The sequence below is a fragment of the Ostrinia nubilalis genome, chromosome 16 (assembly GCF_963855985.1).
Source record: "Ostrinia nubilalis chromosome 16, ilOstNubi1.1, whole genome shotgun sequence".
NCBI lineage: Eukaryota > Metazoa > Arthropoda > Insecta > Lepidoptera > Crambidae > Ostrinia > Ostrinia nubilalis.
The window spans coordinates 9148151-9169355 of NC_087103.1; the positions used below are offsets into that span (position 1 = coordinate 9148151).

Here is a 21205-nt window from a genome sequence, read left to right on the forward strand (position 1 = left end):
GCAAATATGGACTCACTCTAAGATTCTAGAGTAGATTTGTGTTGATTTTATTGTTTTAATTTATTAACAAAAATATTGAAGGTTCACCTTTTTAGCTCTGGAAACTGCGGCAACCAGTTTAAAAAAGAAGAAAATATTTAAAAACTCAATCTGGAGACTTAGTCCGTGGACCTAGCTAAAAGTGAGCCAAATGAGTGGTTGAAACTGGTCCTGACCTTCCATGCAGGCCTGGAGGATCAGGCTGGACCTTCCAGGTCAGTTGCAGCTGATTCGGAAGATTCCCTTCAGTCTAGTGAATATTTTGATAAATCTGATTAAAACACGAAAGTCAGAAAAAACATTAAGAAAGGACAATGTTCGTTCTCCATACATTGTTCGCCTAAGAACCAACAATTTTGACATATTACTACCCGAAAGCGAAATAATACGATTCTGTGTGTAAGAACAATGATTCCTGATGGACACTTGCCATAAAATTAATGATTAAGAATATTAAATCACAGCGATTTTATAATATGTCGTTTATGACAACATGGCGTCTAATGTATTGTGTGAATGTATGAACACCGATTCGCGAAAAATGTTTTGTATTGTCGTCACGCCGAGTCGCAGCCAAATAGTATAAAATAATAGAACAAGTTTTAGAAATACAACTCGGCATTCCACTTTTATAATATGCCCACATATTGCACGTAAATAAACAACATGAATCGTAGGTTGTTTCCACCCTTGTCATCTGACACATGAAATAAACTCCTATTGTATAATAGATATCGAAGCCGAATCGTATATAATAATAGAATGGGTTTTGGAGATCACTCGGGGTTCCACTTTTATAAAATACCTACATATTGCATAAAAATAACACGAATCATGAGTTTTCTTTTCACCATTTACATCTGACACGAGATAACAAACTCCTATCTCCATGACTACCGTCGTAGTCTATGCCAAAGACTACAATATTTTAAGCAAGAAGTTTCAAACCTTAGCGGCTACGGTAACCCCTGGGCCACATACATCATGATAACATTCGGTCGACACCGGAACGAAGTCTTGCGATTATGCAAAAAAGCATCGTATTCTAGTGCGGCTATATCACGTTCAACCGGGGTTTTAATTCGACTAAAGTCCTGACTAAAGACTGGAAGAAAATACGCCGCATTGTATGAGCACTTCGTGTTCGTTAAAGCGGCTTCAGATCTAGAGCCCACATAGTTTTCTTTCCAATAATATCCGCAAGTAGCGCTGCATGATATTTACAACAAAAACGGCAATAGTTATTAAGGTGCCAAAATTATATGATTACTTTGGCACGATATTATACACGTTCGAAGATTTGTCATTTTCATACATTTCATCATCATCATCATCATCATTTCAGCCACAGGACGTCCACTACTGAACATAGGCCTCCCCCAATGACTTCCACATCGCACGGTTGGTAGCGGCCTGCATCCAGCGCCTTCCCACTACCTTTATCAGGTCGTCGGTCCACCTTGTGGTGGGTTGACATTGCAGAATATGACTTTTGATAGGTTCATCATAGAATTCGGCGGGGATATCCTCACGGAGGAAGTTCGTAAAAGGGCGGAACAAGATCTTATAATAATGCAAGGCCGAAGCTGTAACGCGCGTGCTCCTACGTGTAATCCGGCGAGTATGCAATAAATAGTAATGTCTGGTAAATAGTGGTAATACGTATCATTCGTTCGTTCGTTTCAGCCGAAAAGACGTCCACTGCTGGACAAAGGCCTCCCCCAAGGATTTCCACGAAGACCGATCCTGCACCGCTCGCATACAGGCACCTCCCGCGACCTTCACCAGATCGTCGGTCCACCTAGTGGGAGGCCTGCCCACGTTACGTCTTTCGGCTCGTGGTCGCCACTCAAGAACTTTCCTGCCCCAGTGGCCATCAGCTCTACGAGCTATGTGCCCCGCCCCGTCTATGTCTATATGCGCTACGATTACAGGGTATCATTTTGCATAGTCGCAAGACTTCACTCCGCTGCTGTCAAATCAATGTCGCATAATGTTATCGCAATGTGTGTGGCCCTTGGCCAAATCACAGAAGCCTATGCGAAGAAAGAGCACTTGAATGACAATGAAAATCAGGGTTACCATTTTATAAGATCTCCTCACTATTGAGGGTAACAAAGTAACATTAATAATCTAGCCATTAATTACATTTATTACCTATACGAGAAAGTAAAGCAACATGCGGTTTTATTTTAATTTGTAAAATATTTGTAACAGTTTGTTCCAAGTTTAGTTTTACAACATTATTGCTGTTTCAGCTGTCACTGTGAAGCTTTGGGAAAATAAATAAATAGAAAAAATATTAACATAAATATTTATTTAAGTTTTTATGTTCATTATCATAATATGCCAATTTAAGTTACACTGTGTGACAGTCTTTGACACTAAACAAACTCTTCAGCTTAATAATACCTACCTACAGGGCGTTTTTATAGTTACTCTTGCTGATGAAACAAGAAGGGTTGATTCTACTACTGAAATACAACTACTTTTCTTACAGGACCAATATCAAATTCTCAAAAAAATTCACATCCTCGTGATGGTGATAATTTCTATGGAGAGGTTTTTTTTTATATTCGGTCTCTTGGGATAAGTTATTCCATTTGAGCAGTAGAATTAATCCTTTTTATTTGATCACATATAAAAATAACACAAGTGTTTAGGAAAACTTCTTCTTTGGTATGGTATCACTACGGAGTTATAATGTCGGCAACTCTGTATCACTGACTTGTAACTTTCAAACAGTATGAATAATAAGGGCACCACATTGGTTTTCTTTCTGAAAAAAGGCTTTCACTTTTAGTACTAACCCTTTAGCACTATTTCATTGAAATAAAAATACAATAAACGCACAGAAGTCTGAAATTGAGTCAACTGACGTGACATTTATAATTTGTTGACATTATGACAGTTTGACAAGACTAGGGATTGAAAAAGTTTTAATTGAAAAAGTAAAATGACAATTTATTAAAACGATTCACAAGGATATAATCGATTAAAAATATTTATAAAATGTTCTGATACTTGCCTGTAGCGATTATCCAATCCTGGTTTCTACTGAAAAACTACCTCGTGGCAAGATTTTAATAAAATAATAAAATCTTTATCTTCTCTTTCACAATCTATAAAAGTTCATTTGGTCTATTATTATACATGTGCTATGAATGAGGGTTTTCGCGATTGAAAAATCCGCGAGATGGCAATACGTAGACGCGAGGTCCAAATGCTGCATGATTGGTGGATATCTGTCAATGTCATGTCAAAAATAACCAATCATGCAGCATTTGGACCTCACGTCTACGTATTGCCATCTGGCGGATTTTTCAATCGCGAAAACCCTCATTGGCATAGATTATGAGAGACTGGCAACTATACTAGGTTGATATATGTTTCTCACACTTCAACTGGCATTGGATTCAACATCGGATTCTGACACTTTTACAGTTATGATACCATGAATATCAGTTTATGGTCCTAATTATTTTTATTTTATTTACGACCTTCGACCAGTTGGACACTTTAGATAGCTTCTTGTAATAGTGTCAATATCTTTTTAGCTTTTAACGCAAATCTAGTCTTCAAAGCAGTTTCATCGATTTATTTTATTTTCAAAATCGATATTTTATTGTCTATGATGGCCGCAGGAACATCACTATACATGGACTCCCAGCAATAAAGTACGGTAATGCCTCGTACAGATTTTATCGGCAAAAATTATGGAACTTGATAGGTTTTAGACCATGCCACGCACCAAAACGTCCGGAAGTTGTAATAGTATTATAGAATAAACGTTAAAAGACTTATTTATTTAATTTTTCAATGCTTAAGTGTCCATTAGAATGAAAGGGTGCTTAATGTATTAAAAAAAATAGAAAATAATTATGATGGGTTAATGTTTTTGGGCGGTTTTTAGGCGGTTTCTGACAATGTCCTTTAATATTTTAACGGTGATTGTAATAAATACACATGTTTGACTTACATTTTAATTAAAATTAATAAAATAAGTATTCAAATTGTTATTTTCCATAAAAAATAATAATTTAACTAACGCCCTATCTGTTTACCAGTTTGGTGCAACAAAGGCGGATAACACAAGTAAAAAAAATAGCATTTTAAGATGTTTCCGATTGCTTTAAAATAGTTATAATACCTTAATGTTATTGCTAAATCATGGGACTAACAAATAATAAAGTAAGTGTAAGTCAAATTATAAACATTAAAAAAATATAAGACATTGAAACTTTCATCGTCAATTTTCTCGAAACTCAATTTTACGAGATACGCCCTTGCTTCAATTGGCCAAGTAACTATCACACGAGAATATTGAAATCAATTCAACTGAATGGATACTGAATTGAAATGATATTTCATGCATTTGAAATAATCGAGAAGTACGGAAAACCGCGACTTTACCCTTTTTTCGTTTGACGATAACCTACGACGGTATCTATAGTGGTTTAGATACGTGCATTTGTGGGTTTGATTCCCGCTAATGGCAAATAGAGTGATGAAAAGAACTTAAGTAAATAACAAGACGAAAAATATTTTTTTTGCTTAAGCGTCTACCATTTGTATATTTTCGCTACTCTGCATTAACTCATTCGGATTGTATGGATTCATTAATATGTACTTAAGAGCAGTAAGAAAGGTCGTGGGTCAGCTGGGGTCACAATGAATTATCTAGACGAGACGTATCATTAACGTAGACATTCTAGGAATCGGAATTTCTATGTTTAACCTTGGAATATCGACATAAAGTAAATATTATTGGATCAACATTTATTATTATTACAGTATTTATAAAGGAGAAAGTAACTATCTGGCTGCTTGTCACGTTTTGTCGTCTAAACGACTTAATCAATGTTGATGCATTTTGTTAGGAAATAAGTTAAATAAGAATCTTCGTCATAAAACAGAAGGGGGTGATTTTAAGAGCCCATTTATAATGCCAATCTGAATCTAAATCCGAAATCCCGAACAGAATTGAAACCACTACGTCGTGCCGCGCAAATGTCATTCCAAAATGGCGCGTATGTTAGTGCAGACTTTTTCTAATCCAACTACGTCTAGATTCGTTTTACAAAACGACGCTGTTTCGCAAAACAGCATTTTAAAACCGGCAGAATTTACAGCCCTAGTGCGACAGGAACGCCGTACTCCTTTTATTTACTTTCTCACAAACACTGTGGCACTCATTTGGTCGTACCATTTTAAATTCAGTTTCAAATCGAACTATGGAAAATCTCAGATAGGTACTACAAGTGCTAGGAATCTCAAATTTTTGCATGGGGGTTCCATTTAGCACGGAGGTAATCACTAATACAGAATTTTAAAAATTCAACACCTAAGGGAATAAAACGGGGTCCACGCGTACGTAGTCGCGGGCGGCTAGTCATCTAATAAAGTCGTGTATTTTTCAATGTGGTCACAAACATTGCACCCTTTTTCACCTCAGATATTTTGGTTAAAAAAATCCGAACATTTCAGATGGCGGGAAGTTAAAACATTGTTGCATATGTTCCGACGGGCATTTTTCCGAACTTTTTTAATCAATGTCCTTCGACAGCGCTTCCAAAGATTTTTCACCTGTATTTTGGCAGCGTTCACACCAAAAACTAGAATCAGCTTTGACTCGCTATTGGTACTCTCCCAGTATACGTCTCTCACTGAATAATGTACGCAGTTACATTAACGTGTATTTTCAGGGAATAAGGAGGGGTTTTATTACGAATTTTTATTTCTCTTTGCATCTGTGCCCTTACCCTAATGCGATCATAATGTTCTCTAATGTCTTTGAATTTTACAGTATAAGCATATTTAAGCGAATGCTTTATTCATTCGGAATTACTAATGCGCTGCCTTTCAAGTATACCACCCCTGCTTGGGTTTCAAATATTATTTGTTCTATAAAAATATTATGTATTTTATTACAAACAACAATGATGATATTATTTGATGACAATAAGAGGTTGTTTAAATAGCAAGCTGATACGTCTGCATTTACCACGGTCTGTAAATTTTCGTAGGACTAGCCGTTATAGGAATTAAGAATCCGAGAGGTCTCTGTCCACCACTTAGACCTTTGGTTAAAACGTAGATGTAAGATGCCAAATCTATACTTATAATAAATCTGTAGAGAGGTCAATTCTGTACATGAAATATATTTTCAAAATAACTATCAGGAAGTGATTAGTGATCGATACTGATGCCAAAAATGCAATCAGTAAAATTTTTGTCTGTCTGTCTGCAGTCTGTCTGTCTGTCTGTATGTTCCTTATAGAAACAAAAACTACTCGACGGATTTTAACGAAACTTGGCACAATTATTCTTCATACTCATGGGCAGGTTATAGTATACTTAGGAATTCCCACGGGAACGGGAATTAGCGGGAAAATCCTTTTGTATGAAAAATCTAAACCGTTTAAGTTAGACGCTTGAAATTTCGCATGCAGGTACCTTAGTAAACTTAAAGCTTAGTTACAACAGGATATTGCAAAATTTCCACGGGAACGGGAGTTAGCGGGAAAAAACATTTGTATGAAAAAATCTAAACCGCGTAAGACAGATGAAGGGGGTAAAACGGGATCCACGCGTACGAAGTCGCGGGCGGCCGCTAGTAATGAAATAAAGCTCTATAATCGCGGCCACAAAGACTACTTTCCCTTGAATAAGACACTTTTCTTTCCAACAGCTTCATCTACTGGTACCGCGGGCCGCACGTGGTGAACTACGCGCAGCGAGGAGGCATCAGCGTGGAGACTGAGCAGCGTACGCGCACAAGCCGTCTGTTGATCGCGCGCGCATCGCCGAGGGACTCTGGGAACTATACCTGCGCGCCTAGTAGCTCTGGTGAGTAACAAAATCAGAAAGAAAATGTAGAAAATAATAAGAAGAACAAATAGTGATCAAAAATCGCGTCTGTGTGCGTGTGAAAACTGAATGTGCATTCCAAACACTTGCCCTTTTAATACAAAAAAGCTAAACCCGAGACGAACACTGGCTTAAAATTATATTTCCATGCTAAATGTCAATTTAAACCAGAGTTCAACCAGAATCTAACTTTTCATGTTTACTTGATTCGCCAGACGATTGCAGATCTTTACTAATTTGCCTTATTTTCGGCTAGCTTCATTTTGACGTAACATGGGAAATCATTCATGAAACTAAAGTTAAACCATGATAATGTGGACATACCATGAAACACCTTAATATTTATAGCTCATTTATAAAGAACAGATTAATTCAGTAGATACGCCCTAAGTTACTTTGTTTTATCGTTTTGCATTCTAAGAAGTAATATATTCATAACATCATCATATAAACCAAGTTTATTTAAATATCGCAGTATTTTTATTTATATGTATTTTTTAATCAGTCCTATAGACCAAACGTGACTGTATTGTTCTCTTAGAATCTGGTAGGTGTAGAACGGTTAAATATCTTTCTTCGCAGTTATGACAAAAAAGAACTTCGCCTAACAACATTGGCTTCACCCTTTCTTTTAATTCAAAAGTTCCCTGATCACGGTGTTTCAATTCAGAAAAAGTTAGCTTTGTTTCCGATTCAGCAAGTCGAGTAAAAAGCACTGCCGAATAAACGTTTTGTCTACGAGACTTCAGTGTAGTCGGTTGAAATACAGATAAAACAATATATTGGCTGGAGACATTGCTGAAATACATTAAGTTGTAAATAGGACATTTATTTTAGAGTACATTTTCTTACGATATACGAGTACAACAAAAGTAGTTCACTTAGAGAACCCGCACGAATAGCACCTAGAATAGAAATGTAAGATAAAGAGAGAACAAAATAAAGGTCAAAAGCCGCATGCTTTCACGTACATTCGTATTATGAAACATTAAGTATTATTTCATAATACGAAGGCACTCCATTTCTGAGACCAGCTAGGTTATCGAAAGTCGATAACATAGTTAGAAATTATTATATAGGTTAGTCTATAAATAGAGTAATGCCGGGAAGTAAAACAAGGAATTCCCAGACAAGCAAACAAATTAAAGCCAATTTACGTCCTTCTTCTGAGTACAGACTTACTGATTCCACGGAACTACAAGCCTACTTTGTTAAAATCATTAATAGACCGAAATCAGGAATATTCTTGGTCTATATTTCCTGGAAACGGCATATCTCGAAACTGCACAGATTATTACGTTAACAAGAAGACAAGGAGTTACCCGTAAATAGCATATTATTCATTTCGGTTGAGTATTAAGTACCTATCTATTATGAAATAGTTTTAGTTTTTTCTACTTTTATAGTTGGTTACCAGTAGGACCGTTCATTATGTAAAACCTTGGGGGAGGCCTTTGTCCAGCAGTGGACGTCATTTGGCTGAAACGAACGAACGAACCAGTAGGTGTTAGGGTTAAGTACAAGTTATCAATTTAAGAATCTTTTCAACAATAAGTGGTAGGCCCGGTCGCATAATAGGTACTCGTAAAACTAGCAGCGCCGTATAAAAAAAAACAAATGAATATGCAAACATGCAACGTAAATTGAAGAGAAATGGGAAACATACGCAAAGAATGTGTCTGAGTGAGTAAAACCAATAGTTTTATTCTATGAACGTAAAGTTGATCGCAACAATATGAATTAAAATTTAAAAAAAATTACGTAAGCTTTACCTACATACCTAGGAGCTTTTACATTGTGGTAAGAGATATGTATGTACAATGAAAGCTATGTGATACGTCCACAGTCCACGCTGGGTTTGCGAGTTTGCGACCACGCTCTCTGACGAGCGTAACGCTCCGTTTGCTTCAAGCGTTAAAGCCTAGATTTTCCGACGTGCGATCTGAGCCTCACTGGATTTCGCACTTTAGATAGACCAATTTGCGAAGCGAAGATTTTGGGAACCAATTTCTCAGAGAGAATCTACCCTAACGCTTCGGGGAAGAAGGGAGAAAGGAGGCACATATAGGATTCTACACACCGAGCCCGAAAGCTTTATTTCAAAAGAACATAAAAAGAACGAAGAAAAAAGAACTCATACCGGCTGGTCGCCGTTTTTGGTGTGTAGACTGCTTTAGAGTGACATTTAGGCTGAGTTGCACCATCTTTTTTTAACTTTAAGAAACGTCAAAATCTGTCAAACTCCATACAAAAAGCACCGGTTATCGTTATAGTTAGTTTTAAAGGTAAGTGGGGCAACTCAGCCTAAGTATAGGTATGTCGTTTACTACTTTGACCGTGTTTACGTACTCTAAAACGGTCGGCCGATTTTACTACAAAGAGTTATAATATCCAAAAAACTGGACATGAAGTGGAAATTAAATTGAAAAGCGTGAGTTAAAATGAATGAACCTTTTTGTTATTGGGATTTCACTTACATTCTCTTATTTATAACACTTCGCTATTTAACCAATTTTACACACAAAGGAGCAAATATAAATTCATTATAAACAAAAGTCTGATTGAAAAAAGTGAGTTAAAATGAATAAATCTTTTTGTTGTTGGGATTTTAACAAGAACTCTTACTCTTTAGTACTTCGCCTTTCAACCAATTTTACACATAAATTAAAATTCATTCAAAATAAAAGGCAGATTAAATAGTTTGATATTGTTATTATGAAGTGTTAAAGCTGAAATAAGTTGATAACTAAATTAATTATCAAAACAGGGCTGCTACGTGCCAACTGAATATTCTGCACATTATTAACAACAATAATAATTAATAGCACATTTCGCCGAAACTTCACTTACTGTTACCGAACTTCATGTGTGTTGAGTTTGTATTGTAGCTTAGCTGTTAATACACTTTAGGTGCCGATATTTAATTTTATGCAGCTTTGTTAATTATAATTTGTATGACGTTTCACGTCGTAGTATTTAACATTGATATTTATGACACCGACCTACAAGTTCACAACGTCACTCCGCATAACGATAGTCTACTTAAAAAATCCAATTTTGTTAAAACCATGGCTGTAAAAACATAGCCAAAACGTCAAGCTTTAAGCACTCATAACAGTGAACCTACTATGTAGGTTCAGTGTTATGAGTACTTTAAGAATGTCGCGTTCTGCAATTTTCCATCAACAATTTTAATTTTAATTTCAAGTTAGAACGAGGATATTCTAGACACAAAGTTGACTACCTAGTCAGCCTACCTGGGCACTTCACAAACTGGAACGAGTTTAACATACTTAATCCCGTATATTTTCCACGAGCACCTTCATATGCAAATCATTATGTATTCCGGACCGACGCCCTCTTAAATCTTTTCAAAGTTTTCAATATCATCCGTGCGTGCAAAAAAGAGCAAATACGCGAACGCATAAATGAAAATAGGGCGAGAGGAATACAAATTGCCGATAAGAATGCTACGCAAACAGTGGATTTGAACACGTTGATTCAAGACTTAAGGGAGGAGGCGTGGAAAAAGACAAATGTGCGAAACGAAACTACGGGCAGAGATGTAGTGAAGAGTGCCGCGAGAAAAATGCTGCCTACTCCAAACATTTGTAAGGTTGCAAGATTTTTTCATCTGAACCTCATAATCAGAATGCCAGTGCGCGTGGGCGTATGAAAAGGGACCCCAATTGACAGGATGAACTTTTGTGAAGTTGTAACTTTGTTGAGCTGTGAAAAATCTGCATTTCATTTGGAGAGAACTGGAAATTCAAAAATGTTATGCTGTTTTTTTTAAGTTCCATTCGATGATACATACTTTTCGTAGTTGTGTGTGTGCTCATACTGTATTATATGTAGGTCTGATATTTAAATAAAATGCTGCTTTTATTATTAACACTTGAGGTTTTATTCTTCGTAAGATATCACAACTTGTACAATCAACAATGTCAGTCCTTCGCTTCCTCTCAGTTCAGATTAAATATGGCCGCCGCAGTGTTGCCAACCATTACATCATATCCCTTTTCCAAAAAAAAATTACAAAAAAAAAAGATAATTACATATTATGCAACTACAAACTTAAACATTTATATACTTTAACATATATCAGACTTTAAACTATTTATGGAATATTATGTAACATTGTTTATGTTTTACAAACAAACTAAGACTTAAGTTTACTTACTTATATTGTCACTATGTACTTATACTTCTATAAACATAAAAGTTACTATCATTGTAGTAACTGAATAATTTCTGTAACTGCACACTCATACATAAAACAGTACCATCAGATTATTGAGAGCGAATATGATATGAGGTTCTAGTATAAATACATCCATTACAATCCTTGACTACATAAGATCTATAATTATTGTTACATATCACTATACCTTGTAACCATTGGTCACTTTTTGGATCTTTCTTAAACCATATCTTTTGGTTTAACTTAAAGCTAGGTTTTTCCTTTACATTTCTATTATAGTTTCTTATATTTCTATTGTTAGTCTTAGCCATCTCAGTCTCTACATTATCATTCAACTTTGGTATTAAGTACTTATAAGTGGATGGTAACTTTGTTTTTAAATTCCTGTTCATCATCAACTGTGAAGGTGTGAAGTGCGTGCCTGATACTGGTGATGATCTATATTGTAATAAGGAAATCCTAAAATCTGTTTTATCTTCATTACACTTTTTTAACATTTTTTTAGCTATCTGTACTCCACGCTCAGCCATACCATTTGATTGAGGATATCTTGGGCTAGAGTATGTAAATTTAAAACCCCATTCATTAGCAAACTGTTTACACTGTAAGGAATCAAATGGAATGTGATCTGCTACAATTTCAGATGGTATGCCAAAGCAAGCAAATATATCTATCAATACATTAATTATAGTGTTTGCAGATTTATTATTAATTAATTTTATATCTAGCCATTTTGTAGTGTAGTCATAGATTATCAAATAACTCTTCCTTTTAAAGTCCATAATGTCAATGCCTATCTTTGAGAATGGTAATTTAGGTACATCATGTGATAGTAAAGGTTCTTTAGTGTTGTTATTCTGGTAAGTTTGACAGATAATACATTTCCTAACCAGTGCTTCTATGTGTGAATCAATATTGGGCCAATAATATAAAGTTCTAGCCAGTTGTTTCATTTTTGTCATTCCTAGGTGACCTTCATGCATTTTATGTAGGAGTTTTAATCTAAGAGAAGTCGGAACTAATAATCTATCATTCATGAACAAGAGTTGTTGATCAATTGTTATAATGTCTCTGAATTTATAGTAATGTTTTAAGTTATCTGGTATGTTTTTATCTGGCCAGCCATTCTGGGTGAATTCTAATAATTTTGACAATTCTACATCTTTAAATGTCTCTATCAACAATTCTTGTTTTTGTTCATCAGAGCACTGTAAATAGTTTGCAAGACCTATACAGTGTATTACCTCATACATGTAAGACTGATCATCGTCAGTTTCCTCTAAATATGAACGAGACAATAGATCTGCTATATGCATTAAACGACCTTTTAGATATTTAAATTCAATATTATATTTTAACAATTTTAGTTTCATTCGTTGCAATCTAGCTGACGGAATTTCATGGATACCTTTCTTTAATATGCTCTCTAAAGGTTTGTGATCATTAAGTATAGTGCACTTTTTACCATAAATAAAGTAATGAAACTTCTTTGTTGCCCAGACAATACTTAGTAACTCTTTTTCTATTTGGGAAAAATTTCTTTCTGCACTAGTGAGACTTCTTGAAGCATAGCATACAGGTTTTCCATTTTGCATTAAACAGCAACCCAATCCATCCTTACTTGCATCACATTGAATTGTAATTGGTAATAAAGAATTAAAATTTTGCAATACTGGTGCTGTACTGATACACTTTTTAATGTTATTAAAAGATTTTTCATGCAATTCCGTCCATAACCATGTCACATCTTTTTTCAAGAGGGTATTTAATGGTGCTGTCAAGTCAGCTAGTTTATTAACAAAGTTTCTTAAGTAGTTAATCATTCCCAAAAATATTTGCAGTTCTTTTTTGTTTAATGGAGTTTTAATGTTCAAAATGGCTTTAATTCTGTCCGGATCAATTTTCATTCCCTCTTTAGAAAAAATGTGACCAAAATACTTTACTTCACTCAGCTTATATTGAAATTTTCTTTTATTAAATTTAACATTGCTTTCTTTTGCTCTTTCTAGTACACATTTTAATATTTTATCATGTTCAATTTCGTTTTCAGCACATATTAACAAATCATCGCAGTATATTACAACACCAGGTATGTCACCAAAGGTTCTTTCAGTGTATTTTTGGAAAATTTCAGATGCTACTGACAAACCAAATGGTAATCTGAGAAATTTGTAACAGCCAAAGGGAGTACTAAATGAACACAAGTCTGTTGATTTTTCTGTTAGTTTAATATTATAGAACCCATCCGTTAAATCTAGTACTGAAAAAATTGATTTATTACTTAATTTGTTTACTATTTCATCCAAAGTTGGAATGAGGTGAAATTCTCTTATTAAAACTTTATTTAAGTCTTGAGGGTCTAAACAAATTCTCAAATTACCATCACTTTTCTCAATTATGACAAGATTACTTACAAATGATTTTGGATGTTCAACTCTCTCAATAATCTGATTTTCTTCTAAACTTTTTAGTTTTTGAGCTAGGCGATCCATTAGTGCCTGTGGAACTCGTCGCGGTGGTTTCACTACAATTTGTGCATCTGGTTGAGTGTGCAGTTCCAGCGGTGTGTCAAATTGTCCTATGCCCTGAAAAAGTTCGGGATATTGATTAATAATTATATCTTTGCTTTGAGCATTTACACTGTTTATGCAGTTATTACTTGTTTGTGATAGATTGATATTATTTGAATTTAACAAGTTTAATTTTAGTAGTGAATTAAGACCGAGTATTGGACAAACATTTTCTTTTATTATTAGAAATTCAGTGGGTATTTTACCCAACTCATCATTCAAATATATTGTTAATATTATTTTACCTACTGGTTTAATTTTGTAACCCCCAAATGCTTCTAATAAAATGTTTGTCTCAGACCACTTAGGGTTCTCATCATTGACAATTTGTTGCAAGTGTTTTAATGAGATCACATTTACTTGAGCCCCGGTATCACATTTATAAGTAACTTTTTTATTTTCTGTTCTTAATATTACTTGCCACTCATTTCCACCAATTAACTTTTTACTTCCAATGGAGTGACATGCTTTAACTAGTCATAAGTTATGAACATAGTTATCATCAGTACTGGTTGTCTCAATTGAATTAACTTTTTTGTTTTTGCAACCTTGAGCAAAGTGATTAAGTTTATTACATAGTGAACAAGTTTTACCATAAGCGGGGCATTGCCGTGGGCCATGTTCCCTGTTACATTTTTTGCAATGATAAAAAGTTTTGTTGTAATTACTTTGTGAATTGTACCTATTGTACTTAACTTTAGGGTTTTGTGGGACAACTGCATCGACCTTGAGTGACTCTTCTTGCTTCTGAATGATCTTGATATGTTCCCGTGATAGTTCCGCAGCTCTGCATTGGTCCAGTGCTGATTCCAGGGTTAAGTTATTAGTTTCTAGGAGTTTTCTTTGCAGGTTCCTGTCTCGGATACCCATGACAATTCTGTCTCTTAGCATTCTGTTTTCTTGGTCTTCATAGTGACAGTTCTTTACCAATTTCCTTATTTCAGAGTAGAAACTGTCAAAGGATTCCCCGTCTTCCTGATTTCTGCTGTTAAAGTTGAAGGTGCTTATGATCACGTTCTGCTTTGGTTCAAAGTAAGTATCAAATTCTCTTAGCAAATCTTCATATTTAGGTGTTTCTTCTGATTTCTTTAATATATTGAAGTAGATGTTTTGTCCCTCCTCGCCTATGCAGTTCAGTAAAATGGCGGACTTTCTTTTTTCTGTGACTTTTTCCAAACCGGATGCCAACAGGAATACTGATAATTGTTGCTTAAAATTTCTCCACCTCGTAACCACGTCACCTACAGAGTCCATCTGAAGTGGTTGAGGCATTTTGAATTCGAGAGGAGTCCCCATTTCTTCGGTTTCTTGCAATGTTTCTTGCACGAGTTTGGAGTGGTTTTTCGTATCGTGATTTTCGTCAGTTTTCATAACTTCTTAATGGTTCTTGAAGACGACTGCGCCATGTATTATATGTAGGTCTGATATTTAAATAAAATGCTGCTTTTATTATTAACACTTGAGGTTTTATTCTTCGTAAGATATCACAACTTGTACAATCAACAATGTCAGTCCTTCGCTTCCTCTCAGTTCAGATTAAATATGGCCGCCGCAGTGTTGCCAACCATTACACATACTTTTTAGTCAAAACCCACACAAAAATAACACAATTTAGTTTGCTAAAACAAAGTAATTCATCACGGCACATAAACGTTAGTTACGAAAAAATTCTTAATTAAACTGCCAGCACTAATTTACTTCAAATTACAGCCTCTGGGGTTGGCTTTGCTGACCTAAAAATATTATAATGTGGTTTTTGTAAAAGTTCCTTGTTACCACGTGAATTATTTTCGTGACACTTTAAAATATTATACACAATTTTAGTTAGTTGTTTTTAGTTCAGGTTTTTTGGTGAAACAATTTAGGTGCAACAAAGTTTTACATAATTTAGTTACTTTTTAGGACGACACTAAGTATTATACTGCATTATTTTCTGTCATGGCTTAAGAGATATTTTTATCAAGCTCTGGAATACCGTCCAATTAAGTCCCATTTATCCTTACCGACCACTGGGTATCTATACCACCATTTCAATCTGAGATGATAACGGACATCGCAAAATTAAGGCAAGATTACTTATTAGATTTTGAATCTACTAAAAAGCCATAAAACTTTCATAGTAAGTAAAACTTTGACATAGTAGTCACAAAGTATCAAACCATTTATTACTCCTAACATTAACAACTAACTATGTAATACCATTTTACCGCAAGGGCATCGCCTAACCAAACATCATATCCACTATAATCACATTCGCTAGGGAATACCGAGCTCCAAAATTCCCTTTTCAGCGGATATTTTATGAATAACTAACTACTCTGTCCGCAAGTAAGTGCGCTGGCCACTGCAGTTCTGGAGGGCAGGAGGTCCTACATAAGGGACAAAATATCAGTGGTGTCGCCTCTCTACAAAGGGAAGATTTAAATACACGATTAACTTTTTACCTTGACAAAGAATGTATTTTGCAGTCAGGTGAATCAGGCCATGTAGCCTATACACATAAAACGAGAAAAAAAAATACACTAAATCAAAATGTTGAAACTTAAATGTTAGTGTCTATTCACATAATATGGCTGCCGCAGAATGCAGCGTTATGCTCTAGGTCCTAAGCTAGAGCATGCTTAACACATGCTGAGTGGCTGCCATTTTGGTTCAAATTAAACAAACTATGTACTTATACTGATGTTGTAGTCTAAGGATTTTGGACTTAATAAAAAAAAATCTTTCTTTTTTTCAAAATAGAAGGCGACGCTTGTCCTAGCTATTTGCGTCATCACAATAAGTGTGAATAAAGAAATCGTTCCTTTGTACATTGATTGTCAAAAGGAGCATTCATTTTGACATACTGTTGGTAGTTGCACTACCTAAAATGTAAATGCTACTTTTATCAGCCTCTTTAGCCTCTAAGCATTAACTCAAAAAAGTATGAAATAAAACAAATGTTATTTGCACCTTTAATTACAATTAACCGATTAATAGTTTCACTTATTTTATTCACGTATAACTGTGATCCTACTGGGACTACATCCATTGTGGTCCACACTGGACGAATGCGAGTGCGAGTGCGGTTCTCTTGAGACAACTTCGCTCATAAACTTCAGTGCGGCTTCCTCGTATGAATAACAGACTAGTACGAAACGCCGTTTTATTCAGCCTTTTTACTGTACACGATGGCGGAATAAAATTCCGTAGAAAATTGAAACAGTTGGCGAGCGAAACGAAACGCGCATTGCTGCAGTTAACTTTGAACAGTGTACCTACCATGAGTTTACGATAAGTTAGTGTGCTCGCTAGCGAGTACGTCAAAAATCTCTATGAAGATTTTGTTTCTTGAAAGTAGCCGCTAGGGGCGCTGAACAATATGTCATACAAGTAATGTCATTTTTTACGCAGTCGCTAGCGAGTACACCTAACGTAAACTCATGGTAAGGACACAGTACATTTAATATTGGCTCTCAATTAAATGTTGGGAATCCCTACTTAATTTATAAATGCAAAAGTAACTATGTCTTTCTGTTAGGTATCTAGATAATTTGAGTCCCGGGAAAGGACATAAGATAAATTACGTCTTTATCCCGGTTGTTAAAAAAGGGACGCGCGCTTAAGTTTTTCTGTGACAGACAAAATTTCATGCGGTATTTTTCATTAATTACCTCTCATTACTTTTATAATTTACTAAATGGTATAAATCAGACGAAAGCAATTTTGACTGATTCTTTGCAGTCAAAGTGGTTTTGACTGATGCCTTTGGTCAATATCACATTTGACTGATTTTTCCAGTCAAAAGTGGTGGTTATCAGTTTTGACTGTAACAGATACACAGGTTCAGCTTGGTAAACAGTACAAATTTTAATTACATTTTTCATTAAAGTTTTTAATGAACAATATTACAATTTCTCAGAAATTGGTATCGACTTTTGACTTAAAAGTAGACTTCCAAAGTTTACAATCCTTTTGTTGTTCTCGTACTTACAAACTTTTTTGATTGGTTTTTAATACATATAATGAAAAGCGGTCTGCTGATCAATGGGAACCATGGTGAATGAACTGTTACTGAAATTAAATTTAATAATTCATTATTCGCGACGTTTGGAACTTTGAAGATACGTTTATTCACTAGTTATTAAGCTAGGCTTTATAGGTCTTATCAATTTATTGTTACCGGTCATTCATTTGCATATACACTATCGGCAGCAATAGGATTCTCACGTGAAATATCCCTATCTTGCAAAACTGAAATATATTCTACCTAAACAATCGTACCTAAACGATACTAAATAGTACTTGTACCTTCAGATATTATGTAACGAGGACCTGCTTAAATCCTTTGAGTATAAATTAATCCATAAATTTGTGTTTTATGGTTTAAAAGAAATCATCAGTAACAACTTTCTATTTATTTAAAGATACAATAACTTACGGTCCTCAACACGATAGAAGTACGAAAAAAACCATTTAATTTTCAAAATTACCATGTATCTTTTATCAATCAAAATCAAAAATTGAATTATTTAAATCAAACACGTCTAAACCAAAAATCATTCTTCCACAGATTCAGCGTCAGTAGTAGTCCACGTGGTAAGCGGCGAGCGACCAGCGGCCATGCAGAGTCACGGCATCATACTAGCTGCCCCATCACTCACAACGATACTCCTCTCTGCCATCCCCATGCTCAAAGCCAGATCTATCCTCAACCTGCTACATCTCCTACCTATAGAGTTATTTTTACCCCAATACATTTTCTACAAATCAAATTCTATAACCAGATGACCTGAGACACCAATGAAGTTAACGCATCAAATGCGTGGATTAAATTTTAATTAGTTAGATTTACATCATAAAAACGAATTAAAGTACTAAGTCTGTCATAGTGCTCGTTGCATTATGAAGTAGCTATATGTAAAATGCAGTTGACAAGACAGTAATATTGTGTTACATCGTAAAAAATGAATGAGTTCGTTTCGAATTGCGTTTCCTAAAAATTACCGGTTGTGAGATATCAATGAATGTAAAATAACTGATTATACAATATAAATAACTTAAATGTCATACTGTGTTGATTATAATAAAATATTTTACGAAACTAGCAGAGCTAACATAAATAATTGTAAAAATACAAAGGGTGGGCAAAGAGGAGACTCCTTCTTGCCGAGAAACAAATAATAATTATCAATTCCACTGATTAAGATAAAGATTTCGCAACATTTGAATTGCTTCCAACAAACTCTTTCATTACAAGTTCGCAAGTTTTGAAACATCTCCAACTTAATAAATAAATACGAAAATTGAACAATCTAGGGATTGCAGACTGGGAAAGTATTTCCAATGGACGCCTTGAACAATACGAAATAATTACCCCAAATAATTGTTCGCAGCTTTGCTTGTGTTGAACCTCGGTGGAGGTGGAGACGAAGTCTCTTCTTGGATAGCGAAAAAAGCATAAACACAGACTGGTCGTTCAATTTTAATTGTATGTAAGTATTATTTACTTCTGAAAATGCACATTACTTAACAAAAAATAGTTTTAAATAAGCTTCGGGCAATACATTGCATACTTTAAAAAGAGCCAGAAGAGTGCAGAAGACCAGAGGTGGAATTGTGTAAAGCAATCGTTATCATTTGACAGTTCATAACGTACGATTATTCTGTCAAACGCTTTGTTTAACTGACGTTATCGTACGTTATGAACTGTCAAATGATTACGATTGCTTTACACAATTCCACCTCTGAAGTACAACCCGATCGAGTTAACTGCGCAAATGAAAAAAGCATAAAAACAGACTGGTCGTTAAATTTTAATTTTATGTAAGTACCTACCTATTTACTTCTGAAAATGCACATTACTTATTAAACAAAAATCAGTTTTGAATAAGCTTCGGGCCAATACAATACATACTTTAGAAAGAGCCATAAGACCAGAAGTACAACCCGATCAAGTTAACTGCGGACCTGGCAGCCGTGACGTCACATCGACGCTCTGGTACGTACGGGGTGAACGCGGGGAGGTGCGGGTGAGTGCGAGGGAGAGTCGCATTCCAGAGTGGTGCGCAATTAGCTCGATCGGATTGTAATATTTCTCGTCGCTGATGAGTCTATGGTGTGTAAACTTTACACTGCGCTATAAAATACTTTAGTATGCGCCACATTCACTGACGCCCCGTATTCACAAACATTACTATGAGGTCTCACAGTGCGCGTGGACGCACAGGGTGACACATGAACTAATCACAGAGCTCTATTTAACGCTGTGCGTTCGATTTGCTGCGTCACTTAAGCAAGAATCGTTTGTGAATATGGGCGCGAGCCAACTCAGATTTCCGACTTTCGGTTTATGCTTTGTTCGTCCACCAGCTAGGTAAATAAGTAAGTTTTCCAATCGACCTTTGTTGTGAAAAATTTGGACCTTATTTTATCCGAAGGCCAACCTTCATCGCGTTTCCATTTAGTTATTGACAGTCTTTAAGGTTTTGTGTTACTTTGTTTACGTAACCTATTTTCCACAAAGCTTTTTACAGATTACGAAATTTAGGTCCATAATTTTTGTAAAAAATTACTTAGGCTTTTAAAAAGAGCGAATAGGTACGATAACTAAGTACCATGACATGGGTAATGGAATATCTTAAACTTGTTTAGTGTTTAAATGTATGTTAATTTCGTCAAACGAAAAACTTCGTTAACATGTTAGCTGTACGATATCATTTAGTAAACTACTGGTATTGTAAATAAATATCTTTTTGTAAATGCTATATTCCATAAATACGGGACTATGTTAAGGGACTGCTCACTGGAAGCGATTGTACTCGTAAGCGAGCAAAAGAAATGGATACCATTGACAAGCTCTAAAAGGGCGTTCAGGTCTTGGGCGGCTGAAACTTGGTGAACGTAAAGACGACAGCTGAACAGCTCATCTTATGGAGTGGGAATAGGGGTAATTTTGCAACAAAAATAGTTGATATGTTGTGGACTCTACAATATTCAGGGTGGTAAAACGGATGAAACGCGTTTATCTGTAATCGGAGACACTAGTCATACTATAGTAGCTCATGATTGGTCAATCTATAGCCGTACCTATCCTACGTACAGCGTGAATTGGGTAGTTTTCACGTGTTACTTGAGCTGCAAACTAACTTTATATGAATTCCCAGATATATAACAATTGTGAAAGTGTAGGTGCTATACTACACTAATGGTGTCAACTATCCAACACAACCATAATGCTTCACGAATCTCAGCAACCTTGTGGCCCTAAGAAATGGAATAGGAATGAGAGCAAGGCTTTACGCTGAGGCAAATGCTCCCGATGAGCAAATATCCACCTTAAAATAACTCTACGTAAATTGTTTTTCAGATAAATGTTAATCTACCAAAGATCATATTCAACTGATACCGATAAGTCGTTTAGGAATAAGAATTCGGTGTAAGTTGTAAAGAAATAGCATAAAATTGTAAATATTTTGTAAATAAAAACGTTTTACGTGTTATACGCAGTTTTATTACATTTCTTATTGAAGAAACATGAGAG

The 21205-nt window shown here is 35.3% G+C and overlaps 1 protein-coding gene across 1 annotated transcript in view; it reads left to right on the top strand.

The window, feature by feature from the left end:
* Positions 1–18453, top strand: part of LOC135079478 (limbic system-associated membrane protein-like) — a 95368-nt gene extending 76915 nt beyond the window's left edge. Inside the window, exons 6-7 of the mRNA XM_063974136.1 lie at positions 6731–6888; positions 18236–18453. Coding sequence (XP_063830206.1) covers positions 6731–6888; positions 18236–18453 — 376 coding nt within the window. The remainder of the gene's footprint in view (positions 1–6730; positions 6889–18235) is intronic.
* Positions 18454–21205: the final 2752 nt, after the last annotated feature.